At 59.6% G+C, this 18,852-nt stretch overlaps 1 protein-coding gene across 3 annotated transcripts in view; it reads left to right on the top strand.

Moving 5' to 3' along the window:
- LOC147112260 (uncharacterized) overlaps positions 1–18,442 on the top strand; it is a 33,600-nt gene extending 15,158 nt beyond the window's left edge. For all 3 annotated transcript variants that reach the window (XM_085996368.1, XM_085996366.1, XM_085996367.1), the window contains one exon: positions 18,239–18,442. In XM_085996368.1, coding sequence (XP_085852494.1) covers positions 18,239–18,320 — 82 coding nt within the window. In that variant the 3' untranslated portion in view covers positions 18,321–18,442. The remainder of the gene's footprint in view (positions 1–18,238) is intronic.
- The last annotated feature ends 410 nt before the right edge of the window (positions 18,443–18,852 follow it).

Below are 18,852 nucleotides of genomic sequence, written 5' to 3' on the forward strand. Positions count from 1 at the left end.
AGGGAACAAGGAGGCCAGCATTTACAAGAGAGGCTTTTCCATCACTGCCTCCCCAAATTGGCCTCCATTCCAGGAGAGGGAGAGAGGGGAGAGGAGCGGCCTTCAACACCCACTACTTGGAAGGAGGGTAGGAGCAACTTCTTTTCCATTTGAACTTCTGCAGGGGGGTGTCATTCGGTGCATTCCCCAAAGACTTTGTATTGTGGGTAGGGGGAGGAAAGAAGACCGGGCCGGAAGACCAAGGGGTGTCAAAAGCCCCTTCCATTGCCTGGCCTGGGTTAGCTGGAGCTGCCCAGGCGAAGCCTTCATCGCGAAGACCTGGTGTGGGGTGGAGCCTGGGCTTTTTCTCCAGCTTCCCAGGCGAAGACGTCTTCTCCCCCTGCCTGAAGACCATCCGCAGAGACTTTATCTATTTTTCCATCGGGGAGTGCACCCCCTGCCGACGCCCACCCACCGTCTACCATCCTTGAGCGGGGACCCTGCCTTTGCGGCCCCTCCCCTCCTTCCCACCTCCCCTCTCTCTCTCTCTCTTTGTCCTCTCTCTGCCTCTCCAAAAGGCACCTCCCTTCTCATTTATTTTGACCAATTGAGCAGAGGGAAGGAAGGGCCCCCTCCCAATTTATTCCATCAAGGGGAGAGGTGGCCCAGTACATTTACACTCCCTCTGCTCAGGACTCTTTTTTTCCGAGGCCATTAAAAACCTCCAGGCCTGTGACAAAGTTGGGGTGTGTGTAGCTCTTTTTTTTAAGAACCACCCCATGATGGCCAGTACTTCTTCGGCGGTGACGGGGCCGGCGATGACCTATGCGGCGGCGGCGGCCAAAGCCTCGGCTGCTCCCGCTGCTGCCGCCGCCCCGGCGCCGTTCCGGCTGATGACCATCAAGCTCGGGGTGAAGAGCTACACCCACCCCGACATGACTATTGAGGCGTGCGTGAAGGCTATGGCCGGGGTTGTCGGCCCTCCGGCCATAGTCGCCGCCTCAAAAATGTACGGGAAGGCTGTCTTCTTCCTGGAGTCCGAGCGGGCGGTGGCCCTGGCCATCGCCCAGGGGCTCACCGTGGGCGGGACTTTCCTGCCGGTGGACCCGCTGGAGGCCACCGCGCAGAGGGTCGTCTTGTCGAACGTCCCGCCCTATATCGCCGGTGAGCTCCTCCTCCCCCACCTTCGTCAACTCGGGGAGGTGAGGTCGGGGATTTCCCCGATCCCGCTCGGGCTCCGGGAAAGCAGCCTTCGCCATGTCTTCTCCTTCCGGCGCCAGGCCTTTGTCCAGCTGGCGCGGGAGGGGGAGACGGACGGGGCTTTCACGGTCCTCCACGGGGGGACCCCGTACCGCGTCTTTTGGACCACGGACGGCGTGCGGTGCCACGCCTGTAGGGAGGTGGGGCACGTGCGGAAAAACTGCCCCGCCTCCAAGGCCGCCAATGCATCCGGCGCGACCAAGGCTGGCGCCGCCGCCGCTCCTCCCTCCGGGTCTAGCCGCGCCCCCTCCCGAACAAAAGCTAACGGGGCGCGGTCGTCGTCGGAGGCCGTCGTCATCCAGGCCTCCGGCGGGGGGGAGGAGGGAGGTCCGGTCGCGAAGAAGGCGCTGGGGAAGAATAAACACCGTAGGGTGGGTCCCCCCGCGGAGGGCGTCCCCCACAATATGGAGCCCCTGACGCCGGAGAGCGTCGCCGCGATAATCGCGGAGTGCGGAGGGGGGGGGCCCTCGTGGCCGAGCCTGTGGCCGCGACCGCCGAGGCGGTAATGCCAGAACCTGCGGCCGGGCTCGGGCCCGGGGGTCCCAAAGAACTCGCTCCTCCAGAAGGAGCAGGGGAGGCCCCTGAAGAAATGGAGGCCTCCCTTTACCCCTCCGCGCTCAAAAGAAGGCGCGACCCCCTGGATGAGGAGGAGGACCGGGAGGAGGAAGGTCCCTCCGGTCAGGGGGAGTCGTCGCCCGCCGCGGGCGCTGCGCCCCACCCCACCGCTGACACCATTACGGGCGACCGGCAGGGGTCGCCTGTCCCTGAGGAGGCTGAGGCAGAAGCGTCTGCCCAGCTCGTGCCTCCCGGGGATGGGGACGAGACCCTGCCCGTGGGGGGGGTCGCGGAACGAGCCGCGGCGGAAATGGATCCACTGCTGGTGGCTTTGCCCCTCGACGGGTCGGGCGGCCAGGGGACCGGGCCGGGCGAGTCCTCTGATGATGAGCTCGCCCAGAGCGGCCCGGACCTTTCCCAGGTGCTGCTCGACTTCGTCGAGGTTTGCGGGAAAATTACCCCATCTGCTGGGTCGGAGGCCGGTGGCATGGCGGAGGGGGACCCTCCGTCTGTGTGTCCGGCGCCGGGCGACTTGGAGATGATCGGGTACACGTGTTCTCCCCTCTCTCCGGTCGTTCCGGCGCCTGGGGCGGAGGGGGTCTCCGGCCCGCCGCCGCCTTCTGGCCCGGCCCCCCTAAAGGAGCCCGGGGGGGGAATCCTCCGCTACCGATCCTGGGGGTGGGATCGGGGCGGAGGCGGGGCCGGCTGTCGCGGCCGGGCCGCCCGACGCGCACTGCGTGGCGGACGGTTCGGCCGCCGGTGGCGACCCCCCGGAGGAGGACGGGGACTCGGTGGTGGGGGCGGAGGAAGACTTAGAGTCCATCGCCGACGAGGCGATGGATGACCTCGCGCCCCTCGCCGGGACCCCCCTCGTTCTTATTCCCATCAGGGAGCTCCGGGAATTTGTGGCCACGAGCCAGGGTCGCCGCAGGACCCAGCAGGCCCTCGACAGATGGTCGGGGCTGGCGCTGCTCGTCGGGTCGGCCCGCGTCGCCTACAAGACCATGGGTGCGGACGCGGGCGTGAGCCCGTCTGAGCTGTGTCGGTTCCGAGCATTCCTCACCGGGCTGCTAAGGGAGTGGCGGTCGACTAGCGGCCGCCCTCCCTTCCCCCGTTAGTTTTAAGTAGGGGTTGGTTGTGCTTCTGAAATGAAGATAACCATAGCCAGCCTCAACGTCAATGGCAGCAGGGAAGCTAGCCGCAGATTTAATAACTTTTCGGTCCTTCGGGACGGGAAGTATGCGGTGTGCTTCCTGCAAGAAACCCACACCGTTCCGGGAGACGAGGCCACGTGGCTCCTGGAGTGGCAAGGAGGGGTCAACATGAGTCACCTCTCCAGTGTTTCCAGTGGGGTGGCTATCTTGTTGGCCCCGCATTTTCAGCCGGAGATCTTGGGGGTCAAGGAGCTCGTGCCGGGCCGCTTGCTCCAGGTCACCGTTCGCCTGGGGGGCGTGCCGTTCCATCTAGTGAACGTGTACGCCCCCGGGGCCGGTGCGCAGCAAGCGCGCTTCTTTGAAGAAGTGTCCACTCTTTTGGGCTCCATCGACGCGGGCGAGTGCGTCGTCCTCGGGGGGGGATTTTAATTGTACCCTCGAGGCGAGGGACCGCACGGGTACCCAGCCGAGCCCGGCGTCGGTGGGGAAGTTGAGGGACCTGGTCGGGTCCCTCGACTTGGTGGACGTCTGGCGTAATCTCCATCCCGACTCCAGCGCCTTCACCTTTGTGAGGTCTGGGGGAGGAGCGTCCAGGATCGACCGCCTCTACATTTCCCGGGCATACGTCTCCTGCGTTCCGACGGCTTCCGTGCGGCCGGTGCCGTGCACGGACCACCACCTGGTGTGGGCGGAGCTCGTGCCGCCGCGCGCCAGGGGGGCGTCCGCGTACTGGCACTTTAACAACCTGCTGCTGGAGGACGCGCGGTTCCGGGATTCGTTCGGTCGGTTCTGGGCCGGCTGGAGAAGGAAGCAGGGGGGCTTCCCCTCCTTGAGGCTATGGTGGGATGTGGGCAAGGCTCACATCCGTCTCTTCTGTCAGGAGTACGCGAAGGGGTCGACCAAGAGGCGGGAGGCCCGGGTCGGGCAGTTGGAGAAGGAGGTGCTCGACCTGGAGTCCCGTCTCGGTCAAGTCGCCGAGGACCCGGCCCTGCGGCTGGCGTACGAAGAGAAGAAGGGCGCGCTGAAGGACCTGCGGCTCGTCGGGTCCCGAGGCGCGTACGTGAGGTCGCGGATCCAGTTCCTGCGGGACCTGGACCGCGGCTCCCCCTTCTTCTACTCGCTGGAAAAAAGACGGGGGGTCCGTAGGCAGCTTTTGGAGCTGCTGGCCGACGACGGATCTCCGGTCTCGGATCCGGAGGGAATCCGCGCGGAGACCCGCGCCTATTACGGGGCTCTGTTCTCTCCGGATCCGTCCAGCGAGGACGCGCGCAGAGTTTTGTGGGAGGACCTGCCGAAGGTCGGCCTGGAGGGCGCCGAAAAATTGGACGCTCCTCTGAGTTTGGAGGAGCTGTCCGGCGCCCTCCACCAGCTCTCTAGGGGGAAGTCCCCGGGGCTGGACGGGCTGACCGTGGAGTTCCACAGGGCGTTCTGGGGCATCCTGGGGGGCGACTACGTACGGGTCCTGGGGGAATGTTTGGCGACCGGGGAGATGCCCCTCTCGTGGCGCAGGGCGGTGATCGTCCTGCTGCCGAAGAGGGGTGATCTCCGCCTCCTCAAGAACTGGCGCCCGGTCTCCCTCCTCAGCACGGATTACAAAATCTTTGCCAGGGCCATGTCTGTTCGCCTTGGCGCCGTGCTGGCCCACATGGTCCATCCCGACCAGTCCTACACGGTCCCGGGCCGGACCATTCACGATAACATCCATCTGGTCCGGGACCTGGTCCACCATTCCCAGAGGGCTGGTCTGTCGGTCGCCTTCCTTTCCCTGGATCAGGAGAAGGCGTTCGACAGGGTGGATCACGAGTATCTTTTCGGGACTCTGCGCGCATTCGGGTTCGGGACGCATTTTGTCGCCCGGATCCGACTTCTGTACGCTGCCGCGGAGTGTCTGATTAAAGTTAACGGGTCCTTGACGGCGCCCCTTCGCTTCGGGACGGGGGTGCGTCAGGGATGCCCCATGTCCGGCCAGTTATATGCCATTTGCGTGGAGCCTTTCCTGCGCCTCTTGCAGAAGAGGTTGGCGGGATTGGCTCTGCAAGGGCCGGGCGTGGAGGTGGTCCTCTCGGCTTACGCCGATGACGTGCTCCTCGTGGTCACGGATCCCGTTGACTTGCGGAGGATGCGGGAATGCCAGCAGATTTACTCGGACGCATCCTCCGCCAGGATCAACTGGGGGAAATGTTCTGGACTCCTGGTGGGTCAGTGGCAGGTGGACCCTCTGCCGGAGGAGTTCAGGCCCTTCGCCTGGAGTACCACGCACCTCCTCTACTTGGGAGTCTACCTCAGCCCGGCCGAGGACGCCTGGCCGGCGAACTGGCACGAGCTGGAGGCCAAAGTCACCGCTCGCCTAGGACGCTGGACAGGATTGCTCCGAGTGCTGTCCTACAGGGGTCGGGCGTTGGTCATAAACCAACTGGTGGCCGCCATGTTGTGGTACCGGTTGGCTACTCTGATTCCCCCCCCTGCGTTTGTCGCCAAGATACAGAAGAAGCTCGTCGACTTCTTCTGGAACAACAGGATACACTGGGTCGCTGCCGCGGTTCTGAGTCTCCCGCTTAGGGAGGGCGGTCAGGCGCTGGTGTGCCTTCGCACCCAGGCTGCGACTTTCCGTCTTCGGACGCTGCAGAGATACCTGTACGTCGAGAATCCTCCCAGATGGTGTGCGCTGGCGACGTATTTCTTCCGCCAGCTGCACGGCCTCAATTACGACATGCAGCTCCTGTTTCTGGAAGTGGGCAGCAGGCGTGCCAGCCTGCAGGAGCTGCCTGTCTTTTACCAGGAACTGCTATGGGTTTGGAACTCCGTCGCCTCCAGGCGGAGCTCTCCCCCGTCAGGAATGGCGGCTGTCCTTCGAGAGCCGCTGTTCAGGAATCCGCACCTCCGCATCCGTGAGTTCGGGTGGCTGGCGGAGCGGAGGGCTGTGCCCGGCAGGGTGACTAGAGTCGGGGACCTACTCGATGGCGGAGGAGCGGGCTGGATGGTGCCGGAGGAGTTGGCGCGGCGCATGTCGTGGGACGATGTCCGGCTCGCGGTCGATGCCATCGAGGCGGTGAAGGCGAAGTTGCGCCCCGGCGCCACGAGGTGTATCGAGGCGGCTCAAGCGCGTGGGGCGATCCCGCCCGGGCTTACTCCCGTTCGGACGGAATTCCTTATCGGCACCCTGCCCCAAAGCTCCCCTAGGGGTTTGGTGCCTCACAACTTGAGCCGTCTCGAGGAGATGCCCTCCGTGCTTTTCCATTCTGCGCGGAGGGGTTTCCTGTACGGGCTGCTCTTGCACACCTTCCACTTTGCCATCTTCGCCTGCCGTCCGGACACGCCGTGGCGTGACGTTTTACCTTCCGGCGGAGGCGGAGGTCCCCAATGGGGGGCTCTCTATGCGGGAGTCTTCCCTTGTTCTATCGGGGACTTGGCCTGGAGGGTGTTGCACAGAGCAGTCCCGTGCAACAAGTTTCTAAGTAGGTTCACGGACTCCCGGGCCGCTTGTTTGTTCTGCGGTCTGGAGGAGTCCGTGTTCCATGTTTATGTCGGGTGTGGGAGGTTGCAGCCCCTCTTCCATTATTTGAAGGGGCTGCTCCTCAAATTTTGGTTGCACTTCAGTCCCACGCTCTTGATCTACGGTCACCCGGTGCGGAGGGGAGCGGGCAGGTCGGAGGACCTCCTCGTGGGTCTGCTCCTGGGCCTGGCCAAGAAAGCCATTAATTGGTCCAGGCAGCGGGCGGTCGAGGGGGTCGTCCGGCCGGATTGCCTCCCTCTCTTCCGCGGCCACATTCGCGGCCGGGTGGCCCTGGAGATGGAGCACGCGGTGTCCGCCGGCGAGCTCGAGCTCTTTCGTGACCGGTGGGCGCCGCGGGGACTGGAGTGCATAATTGGTTTAAACAACCAAACTTTAATTTAATGGGTTAAGTCTTGTTTCTGGGTTTTTTGTTAGTGTATTTGTTTAATGTTTTTTTTTATTGGTTTAAACAAAGAAGAGGAAAGCAAGGAGCAATTAACAAAGAAAACGAGAAACATTAACAAAGGAACCAACAAGTGAAGGTGCCATCTAGAGGTGACAAGAAGGAACTGACTGGCACCCTCACACTCATTCTGGACTTTGCTGTCTGTGGAGCAGGTTGTGCTGCAGCAGCTGCTGTGTGGAAAGTGGTGGTCGCCTTGACCTGGGAGTGGAGGGGAAGGAGAGACCCCAGGCCACCACCACCATCAACCATCATCTACTAACTTCATCTACCGAGGTGCCTGGAGGGAGAGGAGGAGAGGGAACAAGGAGGCCAGCATTTACAACAAGAGAGGCTTTTCCATCACTGCCTCCCCAAATTGGCCTCCATTCCAGGAGAGGGAGAGGAGAGGAGCGGCCTTCAACACCCACTACTTGGAAGGAGGGTAGGAGCAACTTCTTTTCCATTTGAACTTCTGCAGGGGGGTGTCATTCGGTGCATTCCCCAAAGACTTTGTATTGTGGGTAGGGGGAGGAAAGAAGACCGGGCCGGAAGACCAAGGGGTGTCAAAAGCCCCTTCCATTGCCTGGCCTGGGTTAGCTGGAGCTGCCCAGGCGAAGCCTTCATCGCGAAGACCTGGTGTGGGGTGGAGCCTGGGCTTTTTCTCCAGCTTCCCAGGCGAAGACGTCTTCTCCCCCTGCCTGAAGACCATCCGCAGAGACTTTATCTATTTTTCCATCGGGGAGTGCACCCCCTGCCGACGCCCACCCACCGTCTACCATCCTTGAGCGGGGACCCTGCCTTTGCGGCCCCTCCCCTCCTTCCCACCTCCCCCCTCTCTCTCTCTCTCTTTGTCCTCTCTCTGCCTCTCCAAAAGGCACCTCCCTTCTCATTTATTTTGACCAATTGAGCAGAGGGAAGGAAGGGCCCCCTCCCAATTTATTCCATCAAGGGGAGAGGTGGCCCAGTACATTTACACTCCCTCTGCTCAGGACTCTTTTTTTCCGAGGCCATTAAAAACCTCCAGGCCTGTGACAAAGTTGGGGTGTGTGTAGCTCTTTTTTTAAGAACCACCCCATGATGGCCAGTACTTCTTTGGCGGTGACGGGGCCGGCGATGACCTATGCGGCGGCGACGGCCAAAGCCTCGGCTGCTCCCGCTGCTGCCGCCGCCCCGGCGCCGTTCCGGCTGATGACCATCAAGCTCGGGGTGAAGAGCTACACCCACCCCGACATGACTATTGAGGCGTGCGTGAAGGCTATGGCCGGGGTTGTCGGCCCTCCGGCCATAGTCGCCGCCTCAAAAATGTACGGCAAGGCTGTCTTCTTCCTGGAGTCCGAGCGGGCGGTGGCCCTGGCCATCGCCCAGGGGCTCACCGTGGGCGGGACTTTCCTGCCGGTGGACCCGCTGGAGGCCACCGCGCAGAGGGTCGTCTTGTCGAATGTCCCGCCCTATATCGCCGGTGAGCTCCTCCTCCCCCACCTTCGTCAACTCGGTGAGGTGAGGTCGGGGATTTCCCCGATCCCGCTCGGGCTCCGGGAAAGGAGCCTTCGCCATGTCTTCTCCTTCCGGCGCCAGGCCTTTGTCCAGCTGGCGCGGGAGGGGGAGACGGACGGGGCTTTCACGGTCCTCCACGGGGGGACCCCGTACCGCGTCTTTTGGACCACGGACGGCGTGCGGTGCCACGCCTGTAGGGAGGTGGGGCACGTGCGGAAAAACTGCCCCGCCTCCAAGGCCGCCAAGTCATCCGGCGCGACCAAGGCTGGCGCCGCCGCCGCTCCTCCCTCCGGGTCTAGCTGCGCCCCCTCCCGAACAAAAGCTAACGGGGCGCGGTCGTCGTCGGAGGCCATCGTCATCCAGGCCTCCAGCGGGGGGGAGGAGGGAGGTCCGGTCGCGAAAAAGGCGCTGGGGAAAATTAAACACCGTAGGGTGGGTCCCCCCGAGGAGGGCGAACCCTTTAATATGGACCCCCTGACGCCCGGGAGCATCGCGGCGTTGTTGGTGGAGTGCGGAGCTGGGGGGGACCCCGTGCCTGAGCCCGTGGCCGTGACCGCCGAGGCGGGACCACCGGAACCTGCGGCCGGGCTTGGGTCCGGGGGACCCAAAGAACTCGCTCCTCTGGAAGGAGCAGGGGAGGCCCCCGAAGACATGGAGGCCTCCCTCTACCCCTCCGCGCTCAAGCGAAGGCGCGACTCCCGGGACGAGGGGGGGGGACCGGGAGGTGCAAGGTCCCTCCGGTCAGGGGGAGTCGTCGCCCGCCGCGGACACTGCACCCCACCCCACCGCTAACACTATTACGGGCGAACGGCAGGGGTCGCCTGTCCCTGGGGAAGCTGAGGCAGAAGCGTCTGCCCGGCTCGTGCCTCCCGGGGATGGGGACGAGACCCTGCCCGTGGGGGGGGTCGCGGAACAACCCGCGGCGGGTATCGATCCATTACTGGTGGCATTGCCCCTCGACGGGTCGGGCGGCCAGGGGACCGGGTCGGGCGGGTCGTCTGAGGACGAGCTCGCCCAGAGCGACCCGGATTTTTCCCAGGTGCTGCTCGACCTCGTCGAGGTCTGTCAAAATTTTACCCCCTCTGATGGGTCGGAGGCCGGGGGCGTTGCGGAGGAGGGCCCTCTGCCTGTGTCTCCGGCGCCGGGCGACTTGGAGGGGGCCGGGTTTTTGTTTTCTCCGGTCTCTCCGGTCGTTCCGGCGCCTGGGGCGGAGGGGGTCTCCGAGCCGCCGCCGCCTTCTGGCCCGGCCCCCCTAAAGGAGCCCGGGGGGGAATCCTCCGCTGCCGATCCTGGGGGTGGGACCCGGGCGGAGGCGGGGCCGGCTGTCGCGGCCGGGCCGCCCGATGCGCACTGCGTGGCGGACGGTTCGGCCGCCGGTGGCGACCCCCCGGAGGAGGACGGGGACTCGGTGGTGGGGGCGGAGGAAGATTTAGAATCCATCACCGACGAGGCGATGGATGACCTCGCGCCCCTCGCCGGGCCCCCCCTCGTTCTTATTCCCATCAGGGAGCTCCGGGAATTTGTGGCCACGAGCCAGGGTCGCCGCAGGACCCAGCAGGCCCTCGACAGATGGTCGGGGCTGGCGCTGCTCGTCGGGTTGGCCCGCGTCGCCTATAAGACCATGGGTGCGGACGCGGGCGTGAGCCCGTCCGAGCTGTGTCGGTTCCGGGCATTCCTCACCGGGCTGCTAAGGGAGTGGCGGTCGACTAGCGGCCGCCCTCCCTTCCCCCGTTAGATTTATGTAGGGGTTGGTTGTGCTTCTGAAATGAAGATAACCATAGCCAGCCTCAACGTCAACGGCAGCAGGGAAGCTAGCCGCAGATTTAATAACTTTTCGGTCCTTCGGGACGGGAAATATGCGGTGTGCTTCCTGCAAGAAACCCACACCGTTCCGGGAGACGAGGCCACGTGGCTCCTGGAGTGGCAAGGAGGGGTCAACATGAGTCACCTCTCCAGTGTTTCCAGTGGGGTGGCTATCTTGTTGGCCCCGCATTTTCAGCCGGAGATCTTGGGGGTCAAGGAGCTCGTGCCGGGCCGCTTGCTCCAGGTCACTGTTCGCCTGGGGGGCGTGCCGTTCCATCTAGTGAACGTGTACGCCCCTCAGACCGGTGCGCAGCAAGCGCGTTTCTTTGAAGAAGTGTCCACTCTTTTGGGCTCCATCGACGCGGGCGAATGTGTCATCCTCGGGGGGGATTTTAATTGTACCCTCGAGGCGAGGGACCGCACGGGTACCCAGCCGAGCCCGGCGTCGGTGGGGAAGTTGAGGGACCTGGTCGGGTCCCTCGACTTGGTGGACGTCTGGCGTAATCTCCATCCCGACTCCAGCGCCTTCACCTTTGTGAGGTCTGGGGGAGGAGCGTCCAGGATCGACCGCCTCTACATTTCCCGGGCGTACGTCTCCTGCGTTCCGACGGCTTCCGTGCGGCCGGTGCCGTGCACGGACCACCACCTGGTGTGGGCGGAGCTCGTGCCGCCGCGCGCCGGGGGGGGGTCCGCGTACTGGCACTTTAACAACCTGCTGCTGGAGGACGCGCGGTTCCGGGATTCGTTCGGTCGGTTCTGGGCCGGCTGGAGAAGGAAGCGGGGGGGCTTCCCCTCCTTGAGGCTATGGTGGGATGTGGGCAAGGCTCACATCCGTCTCTTCTGTCAGGAGTACGCGAAGGGGTCGACCAAGAGGCGGGAGGCCCGGGTCGGGCAGTTGGAGAAGGAGGTGCTCGACCTGGAGTCCCGTCTCGGTCAAGTCGCCGAGGACCCGGCCCTGCGGCTGGCGTACGAAGAGAAGAAGGGTGCGCTGAAGGACCTGCGGCTCGTCGGGTCCCGAGGCGCGTACGTGAGGTCGCGGATCCAGCTCCTGCGGGACCTGGACCGCGGCTCCCCCTTCTTCTACTCGCTGGAAAAAAGACAGGGGGTCCGTAAGCAGCTTTTGGAGCTGCTGGCCGACGACGGATCTCCGGTCTCGGATCCGGAGGGAATCCGCGTGGAGACCCGCGCCTATTACGGGGCTCTGTTCTCTCCGGATCCGTCCAGCGAGGACGCGCGCGGAGTTTTGTGGGAGGACCTGCCGAAGGTCGGCCTGGAGGGCGCCGAAAAATTGGACGCTCCTCTGAGTTTGGAGGAGCTGTCCGGCGCCCTCCGCCAGCTCTCTAGGGGGAAGTCCCCGGGGCTGGACGGGCTGACCGTGGAGTTCCACAGGGCGTTCTGGGGCATCCTGGGGGGCGACTACGTGCGGGTCCTGGGGGAATGTCTGGCGACCGGGGAGATGCCCCTCTCGTGGCGCAGGGCGGTGATCGTCCTGCTGCCTAAGAGGGGTGATCTCCGCCTCCTCAAGAACTGGCGCACGGTCTCCCTCCTCAGCACTGATTACAAAATCTTTGCCAGGGCCATGTCTGTTCGCCTTGGCGCCGTGCTGGCCCGCATGATCCATCCCGACCAGTCTTACACGGTCCCGGGCCGGACCATTCACGATAACATCCATCTGGTCCGGGACCTGGTCCACCATTCCCAGAGGGCTGGTCTGTCGGTCGCCTTCCTTTCCCTGGATCAGGAGAAGGCGTTCGACAGGGTGGATCACGAGTATCTTTTCGGGACTCTGCGCGCATTCGGGTTCGGGACGCATTTCGTCGCCCGGATCCGACTTCTGTACGCTGCCGCGGAGTGTCTGATTAAAGTTAACGGGTCCTTGACGGCGCCCCTTCGCTTCGGGAGGGGGGTGCGTCAGGGATGCCCCATGTCCGGCCAGTTATATGCCATTTGCGTGGAGCCTTTCCTGCGCTTCTTGCGGAAGAGGTTGGCGGGATTGGCTCTGCAAGGGCCGGGCGTGGAGGTGGTCCTCTCGGCTTACGCCGATGACGTGCTCCTCGTGGTCACGGATCCCGTTGACTTGCGGAGGATGCGGGAATGCCAGCAGATTTACTCGGACGCATCCTCCGCCAGGATCAACTGGGGGAAATGTTCTGGACTCCTGGTGGGTCAGTGGCAGGTGGACTCTCTGCCGGAGGAGTTCGGGCCCTTCGCCTGGAGTACCACGCACCTCCTCTACTTGGGAGTCTACCTCAGCCCGGCCGAGGACGCCTGGCCGGCGAACTGGCACGAGCTGGAGGCCAAAGTCACCGCTCGCTTAGGACGCTGGACAGGATTGCTCCGAGTGTTGTCCTACAGGGGTCGGGCGTTGGTCATAAACCAACTGGTGGCCGCCATGTTGTGGTACCGGTTGGTTACTCTGATCCCCCCCCCCTGCGTTTGTCGCCAAGATACAGAAGAAGCTCGTCGACTTCTTCTGGAACAACAGGAAACACTGGGTCGCTGCCGCGGTTCTGAGTCTCCCGCTTAAGGAGGGCGGTCAGGCGTTGGTGTGCCTCCGCACCCAGGCTGCGACTTTCCGTCTTCGGACGCTGCAGAGATACCTGTACGTCGAGAATCCTCCAAGATGGTGTGCGCTGGCGACGTATTTTTTCCGCCAGCTGCACGGCCTCAATTACGACACGCAGCTCCTGTTTTTGGAGGTGAGCGGCAGGCGTGAGAGCCTGCGGGAGCTGCCTGTCTTTTACCAGGAACTACTATGGGTTTGGAACTCCGTCGCCTCCAGGCGGAGCTCTCCCCCGTCAGGAGCGGCGGCTGTCCTCCGGGAGCCGCTGTTCAGGAATCCGCACCTCCACGTCCGCGAGTTCGGGTGGCTGGCGGAGCGCAGGGCTGTGCCTGGCAGGGTGACTAGAGTCGGGGACCTACTCGATGGCGGAGGAGCGGGCTGGATGGCGCCAGAGGAGCTGGCGCGACGCATGTCATGGGACAACGTCCAGCTCGCGGTCAATGCCATCGGGGCGGTGAAAGCGATGTTGCCCCCCGGCGCCACGAGGTGTGTCGAGGCGGCTCGGGCACGTGGGGAGATCCCGTCCGAGCTTACTCCCGTTCGGATGGAATTCCTTATCGGCGCCTTGCCCCGAGACTCCCCTCGGGGATCGGCGCCTCACAACTTGAGCCGTCTCGAGGAAATACCCTCCGTGCTTTTTCATTCTGCGCGGAGTGGTTTCCTGTACGGGCTGCTCTTGCACACCTTCCACTTTGCCATCTTCGCCTGCCGTCCGGACACGCCGTGGCGTGCCGTTTTACCTCCGGACGGAGGCGGAGGTCCCCAATGGGGGGCTCTCTATGCGGGAGTCCTCCCCTGTTCTATCGGGGATTTGGCCTGGAGGGTGTTGCACAGAGCAGTTCCGTGCAATAGATTTTTAAGCAGGTTTACGGACTCCCAGACCGCTTGTTTGTTTTGCGGTCTGGAGGAGTCCGTCTTTCACGTGTACACGGGGTGTGAGAGGTTGCAGCCCCTCTTCCATTTTTTGAGGGGGCTGCTCCTCAAATTTTGGTTGCACTTCAGTCCCACGCTCCTGATCTACGGTCACCCCGTGCGGAGGGGAGCGGGCAGGTTGGAGGACCTCCTCGTGGGCCTGCTCCTGGGCCTGGCCAAGAAAGCCATTAATTGGTCCAGGCAGCGGGCGGTCGAGGGGGTCGTCCGACCGGATTGCCTCCCCCTCTTCCGTGGCCATGTTCGCGCCCGGGTGGCCCTAGAGATGGAGCACGCGGTGTCCGCCGGCGCGCTCGAGCTTTTGCGTGACCGGTGGGCGCCGCGGGGACTGGAGTGCATAATTAGTTTAAATAATCAAATTTTAATTTGAGGGGTTAAGGTTTTATTTAAAGGGGTACTGGAGTTTATTTTGTTAATTTGTTGTTTGTTTAACACAAAGAAGCAAGTGAATGTGCCATCTAGAGGTTACAAAAAGGAACTGACTGGCACCCTCACACCTGTAGGCTGACTCATCGTTGTTGGTGATCTGGCCTACTACCGTGGTGTCATCTACAAACTTGATGATGGTGTTGGAACCATTAACAGCCACACAGTCGTGGGTGAAGAGGGAGTAGAGGAGGGGGCTCAGCACACATCCTTGTGGGGCCCCCGTGTTCAGGGTCAGGGGGGGGGAGGTGTGGTTGCCTAATTTGACAGACTGGGGTCTGTTTGTTAGGAAGTCCAGGGTCCAGTTGCAGAGGGAAGTGTTCAGGCCAAGAGTTTGGAGTTTGGTGGCCAGCTTGTTGGGGACGATAGTGTTGAATGCTGAGCTGTAGTCTATAAACAACATTCTGATGTAGGTCTCCTTACCATCTAGGTGATTCAGTGCCGAGTGTAGAGCAGTTGTGATTGAATCCTCCGTTGATCTGTTTGCCCGATAGGCAAACTGGTGTTGGTCAAGGGAGGCAGGAACACTGGCTTTGATGTGGGCTAAGACCAGTCTCTCGAAACACTTCATTATGATGGGTGTGAGTGCGACAGGTCGATAGTCGTTCAGACACGTCACAGCCGCTTGTTTAGGCACAGGAATGATGGTGGCGGTCTTGAAGCATGTAGGGACTACTGCCTGGGCCAATGACAGGTTGAAGATGGCGGTGAAGACATCAGCCAGCTGATCAGCACATTCCTTGAGTACCCGTCCAGGGATGCTATCCGGTCCAGTAGCCTTTCGTGTGTTCACTCTGCGTAAAGCGCCCCTTACGTCGGAGGTCGACAGAGTGAGCACCTGGTCTTCCGGGGGTGGCAAGGCTTTGGTAGCCGGCTCCTTGTTGTCCCTGTCGAAGCGAGCGTAGAAGTTGTTAAGCTCCTCCGGAAGGGAGGCGTCGCTGACCGGGGGACTGGTGTTTTTGCCCTTGTAGTCAGTGATGGACTGGATGCCTTGCCACATGCGCCGGGGGTCCGAGTTGTTGCGGAAGTGATCCTCTATCCGTAGTGTCTGTTTCCATTTGGCAGTCCTGATACCCTTTTTTAGGTTGGTCCTAGCTGCTCTGTAAGCCGCCGCGTCGCCAGATTTAAATGCTGCGTCGCGTGCTTTCAACAGTGAGCGGACCTCTCCGTTCATCCAGGGTTTCTGGTTGGGGTATGACCTGATATTTTTGTGGGTCGTGACGACCTCGACGCAGCTGTTGATGTAGAATAGCACTGTGGATGCGTATTCCTCGATGTCATTGTGGGCAAACATGCCCCAATCAGTGCGTTCGAAGCAATCCTGAAGCTCCGATACTGCCCCCTCTGGCCATACTTTCACTGCTCTCATTGATGTTCTCTCTCTTTTGATGAGCGGTTTGTATGCCGGGGCTAGAAACAGGGAGAGCTGGTCAGACTTCCCAAGGTGGGGGCAGGGAATGGCCTTGTAAGCGTCTACAATGCTCGTGTAGACTTGATCCAATGTGTTCTCCCCTCTTGTGGGGCAGGAGACATTTTGGTGGAATTTCGGTAGTACAGTTTTTAGGTTTGTGTGATTGAAGTCCCCCGTGACGATAAAAGCTCCGTCTGGGTGCGCAGTTTGTTGTTCGCTGATGGCCCTGTAGAGGTCCTTCAGTGCTAGTTTGGCATTAGCGTGTGGTGGAATGTAGACCGCAGTGATGATAACATTCGTGAATTCCCGAGGCAGGTAGAAGGGTCTGCACCTTACCACGAGGAATTCCAAATCAGCCGAGCAGGATCTATCAATTATATCACTGTTGGTGCACCAGGCATTGTTGGTGTAAATGCACAAACCGCCTCCCTTGCTCTTGCCGGAGTCTGCAGTTCTGTCGGCGCGGAAGACCGTGCGTCCTTCTAGTTGTATGGTGGTGTCAGGGATGCCATTGTTCAGCCAGGTTTCTGTGAAGATCATGGCGCAGCATGCTCTTGACCATGAACGGCAGTGACTTGACTTCTTGGATAGTCCGGCGCATGAGCGACAAGTGACATCATTGGACTGGACAAAATCCGGAAGTCATGACACTGTCACTATTCACTTCGTACCCAATAAACCTATTAACAATCTATGACTCACTCACAATGCCCCATCAGTCACCACAGCTCTCACCCAGAGTGTTTAGTTTGACGGAGTGATTAGCGACAGTGTGGGTGCTTCCGGTTTTCGGTTGACCCGTGATATCATCCTGCACATGAGCCGGGCCACTCGATGATGTCATTCTAAGCGCAGGCTAAAAATCTAAGGTTCTGCTAATGATGTCACTTGCAATGACATCACCCTCACCTGTTCTGGTTGAATGAAAGGCGCCTCACTAAACCAACCTCGCAGCTCAAATTATGTCAAATAGTCACTGCTGTGAATTTCACTCAGCAAATCAGGCAGCATTTACGGAAAGAGAAACAGAGTTAACGTTTCATGTTCTGATGAAAGGTAATCGACCTCAAACGTTAACACTGCTTCTCTCTCCACCGAAGCTGCTCCTCTCTCTCCACAGATGTTGCCTGACTTGCTGAGCAGTTTATGTTATATCACTCAACTGATGATTGGGAGGAGGTCGACAGGGCAGGACGTACCTGGCCCTAGGAGAGTTACCTTGCCTTTCTAGATGATCCTTCAGATCAACAGGTAGATGCCACTGTCATGGCTGCACTGGAGCAGCTTCACTGGAGCAGCCTACCTGTGACAATGACTGGATCAAATTGCACATTGCAGAGACTTTGAATTACACTCCAGCAGACAGGATCAAATTGCACAGTCCAGACAAACTGTCGGGTGTGTCTTGTCCTCCAAGGGAACCAATCAGAAATCTGGTCCAACCCACTTATGGTGCAAATAAACATGTTGTGTCGGTACCTTTCTACCTAGACACAATTTAGGACTCAGAACTCAGAGATTCAAACATGAAGTGCTTTATTGGAAGGAAAGGAAGTTCTGGGAAGCTCCGAACAAAGAGAGCTAAAACTTAACAGAGAACACCCAACCATTTATCTCCTGTGACAGCGCCACCACAGGTGGGAGGAGAACACACAATAGAACACACAATACATAACAAAACACAGCCCTATTTGGTGACTGAAAAAATCCACCAAGTAGCGTAATAGCTCCTCTATTGTTTCTTAACTCCAACCAAATAGATTCTCAAGGACAGTCTCCCTTTCTAGTACTGTAATAATTTCCTTAATCAAAACTGCTACTCTTTTTTTTCCTTCCCTATCTTTCCTGAATACCTTGTACACAGAAATATTCAGCATCCAATCCTCCCCTTTTATGAGCCAGGTCTCCGTTATCACCACTACATCTTATTCCCCTGAGGCTAATTGCACCGGAGGCTCACGAACCTCATTAACCACACTTTGTGCATTTACACACACGCACTCCAAACCTGACTTACACATTGGCCGGAATTTTCAGAGGGAAGAGCGAGTGGGTTGGAGGTGTGGGCGGGAGAAGTGAAAGTTGCAAAAATATGATCCCCGACCCCAGCCTGCCTCCAACCCGCCCTCTTTCACCTTTCACTCAGGCGGGATGGGGGTCGGGGTGGGGGGGGGGGGGGGGAGTGTGGGTGGGTTGCCGACCCGTTGCCAAGACCACACTCTATCAGCAATGATTTCTACGTAAATTAGGAGCGAGGCTGTGGTAATCGGCACTCACTCCTGTTTATCTGATCTGAAATGAGGAGTGATGTTAATACAAACCTGAAGCTGTCGTCAGCACAGGTCTTCAATCCATGTCAGATAATGGCAATCTGGGGCAGTCCTTATCAGAGGTTCTTCTTTAGAACAATAATCACAGTTGGGCCAGACATCCCTTCATTACCTTTGCATTTGTGGTATGTATTTTTTCAAATGCTAATTTCCTGAAGGTCAGCAATGGTCAAGTTTAATATTTCAGTAAATTCCTTATCGTCTCTATTGCAAAGAAGCTGAGGCAGAGACTCTGACATATTTCAGGAGTTGATGAGACTTTAGCACCTAACCACCATCTATATAAGAAACAAAATATGGAAGAAAGCAACTAATCTTTCCATGTGTAACTTGAAAGAGAGCACTGAGAACCAAAATGCTGAAATGGATGTTCTCCATTTTTCCTCTTGTAACAGGGCACCAAGACTGCTGAACTCAGGTCAACCCAATGGTTTCTCCCATCGAAAGATAAAAACAGCTATACGCAAACGAAGGTGAAACTACCAGTGCAACTCACCTCGCTAGTGTCTCGTCTTTACATGCCTTCCACACTGTCTTGTACTGTTTCCATTCATTTAGCTTGCTGCTGTATCAATATATAAACAAAAAGGGCATCCTCATTTTTTTTTCTTGCTTCTTCCTGGTGTTTCAGATAAGTTTCATGCGGTTGAAGATTATAGGAAGCTGATTGAGCAACTGAACTCCACAATACCCAGGGTGAAATGATTCAATTTTTATAAATACTTGCTGCCAAAATTTATTGTAATATTAACAAGTTATGTGTATTTAGGTTTAGGGTCAGGAAGTGGGAAAAGGGCTAACTCATTCCACCGGTGGAGGCTTTGGTCTCTCTTTCTCTCCCCCATCACTCTACATTTAAAGAGGTCCAGGTGTACAAAAGGGTTTAGAAAACCAACTCATTGAATTTCACAAAAACAATTTTGCCATTGTCTGAAGAAGTGTTCAAATCAACAGCAGATTTCTGACAGGCAAAGGTTACCTAATTAGAACACCAAAAGTTGTACAGGGC

This window comes from Somniosus microcephalus, chromosome 9 (assembly GCF_052327205.1).
Source record: "Somniosus microcephalus isolate GS21.2 chromosome 9, FLI_Smic_1.0, whole genome shotgun sequence".
Taxonomy (NCBI): Eukaryota; Metazoa; Chordata; class Chondrichthyes; order Squaliformes; family Somniosidae; genus Somniosus; species Somniosus microcephalus.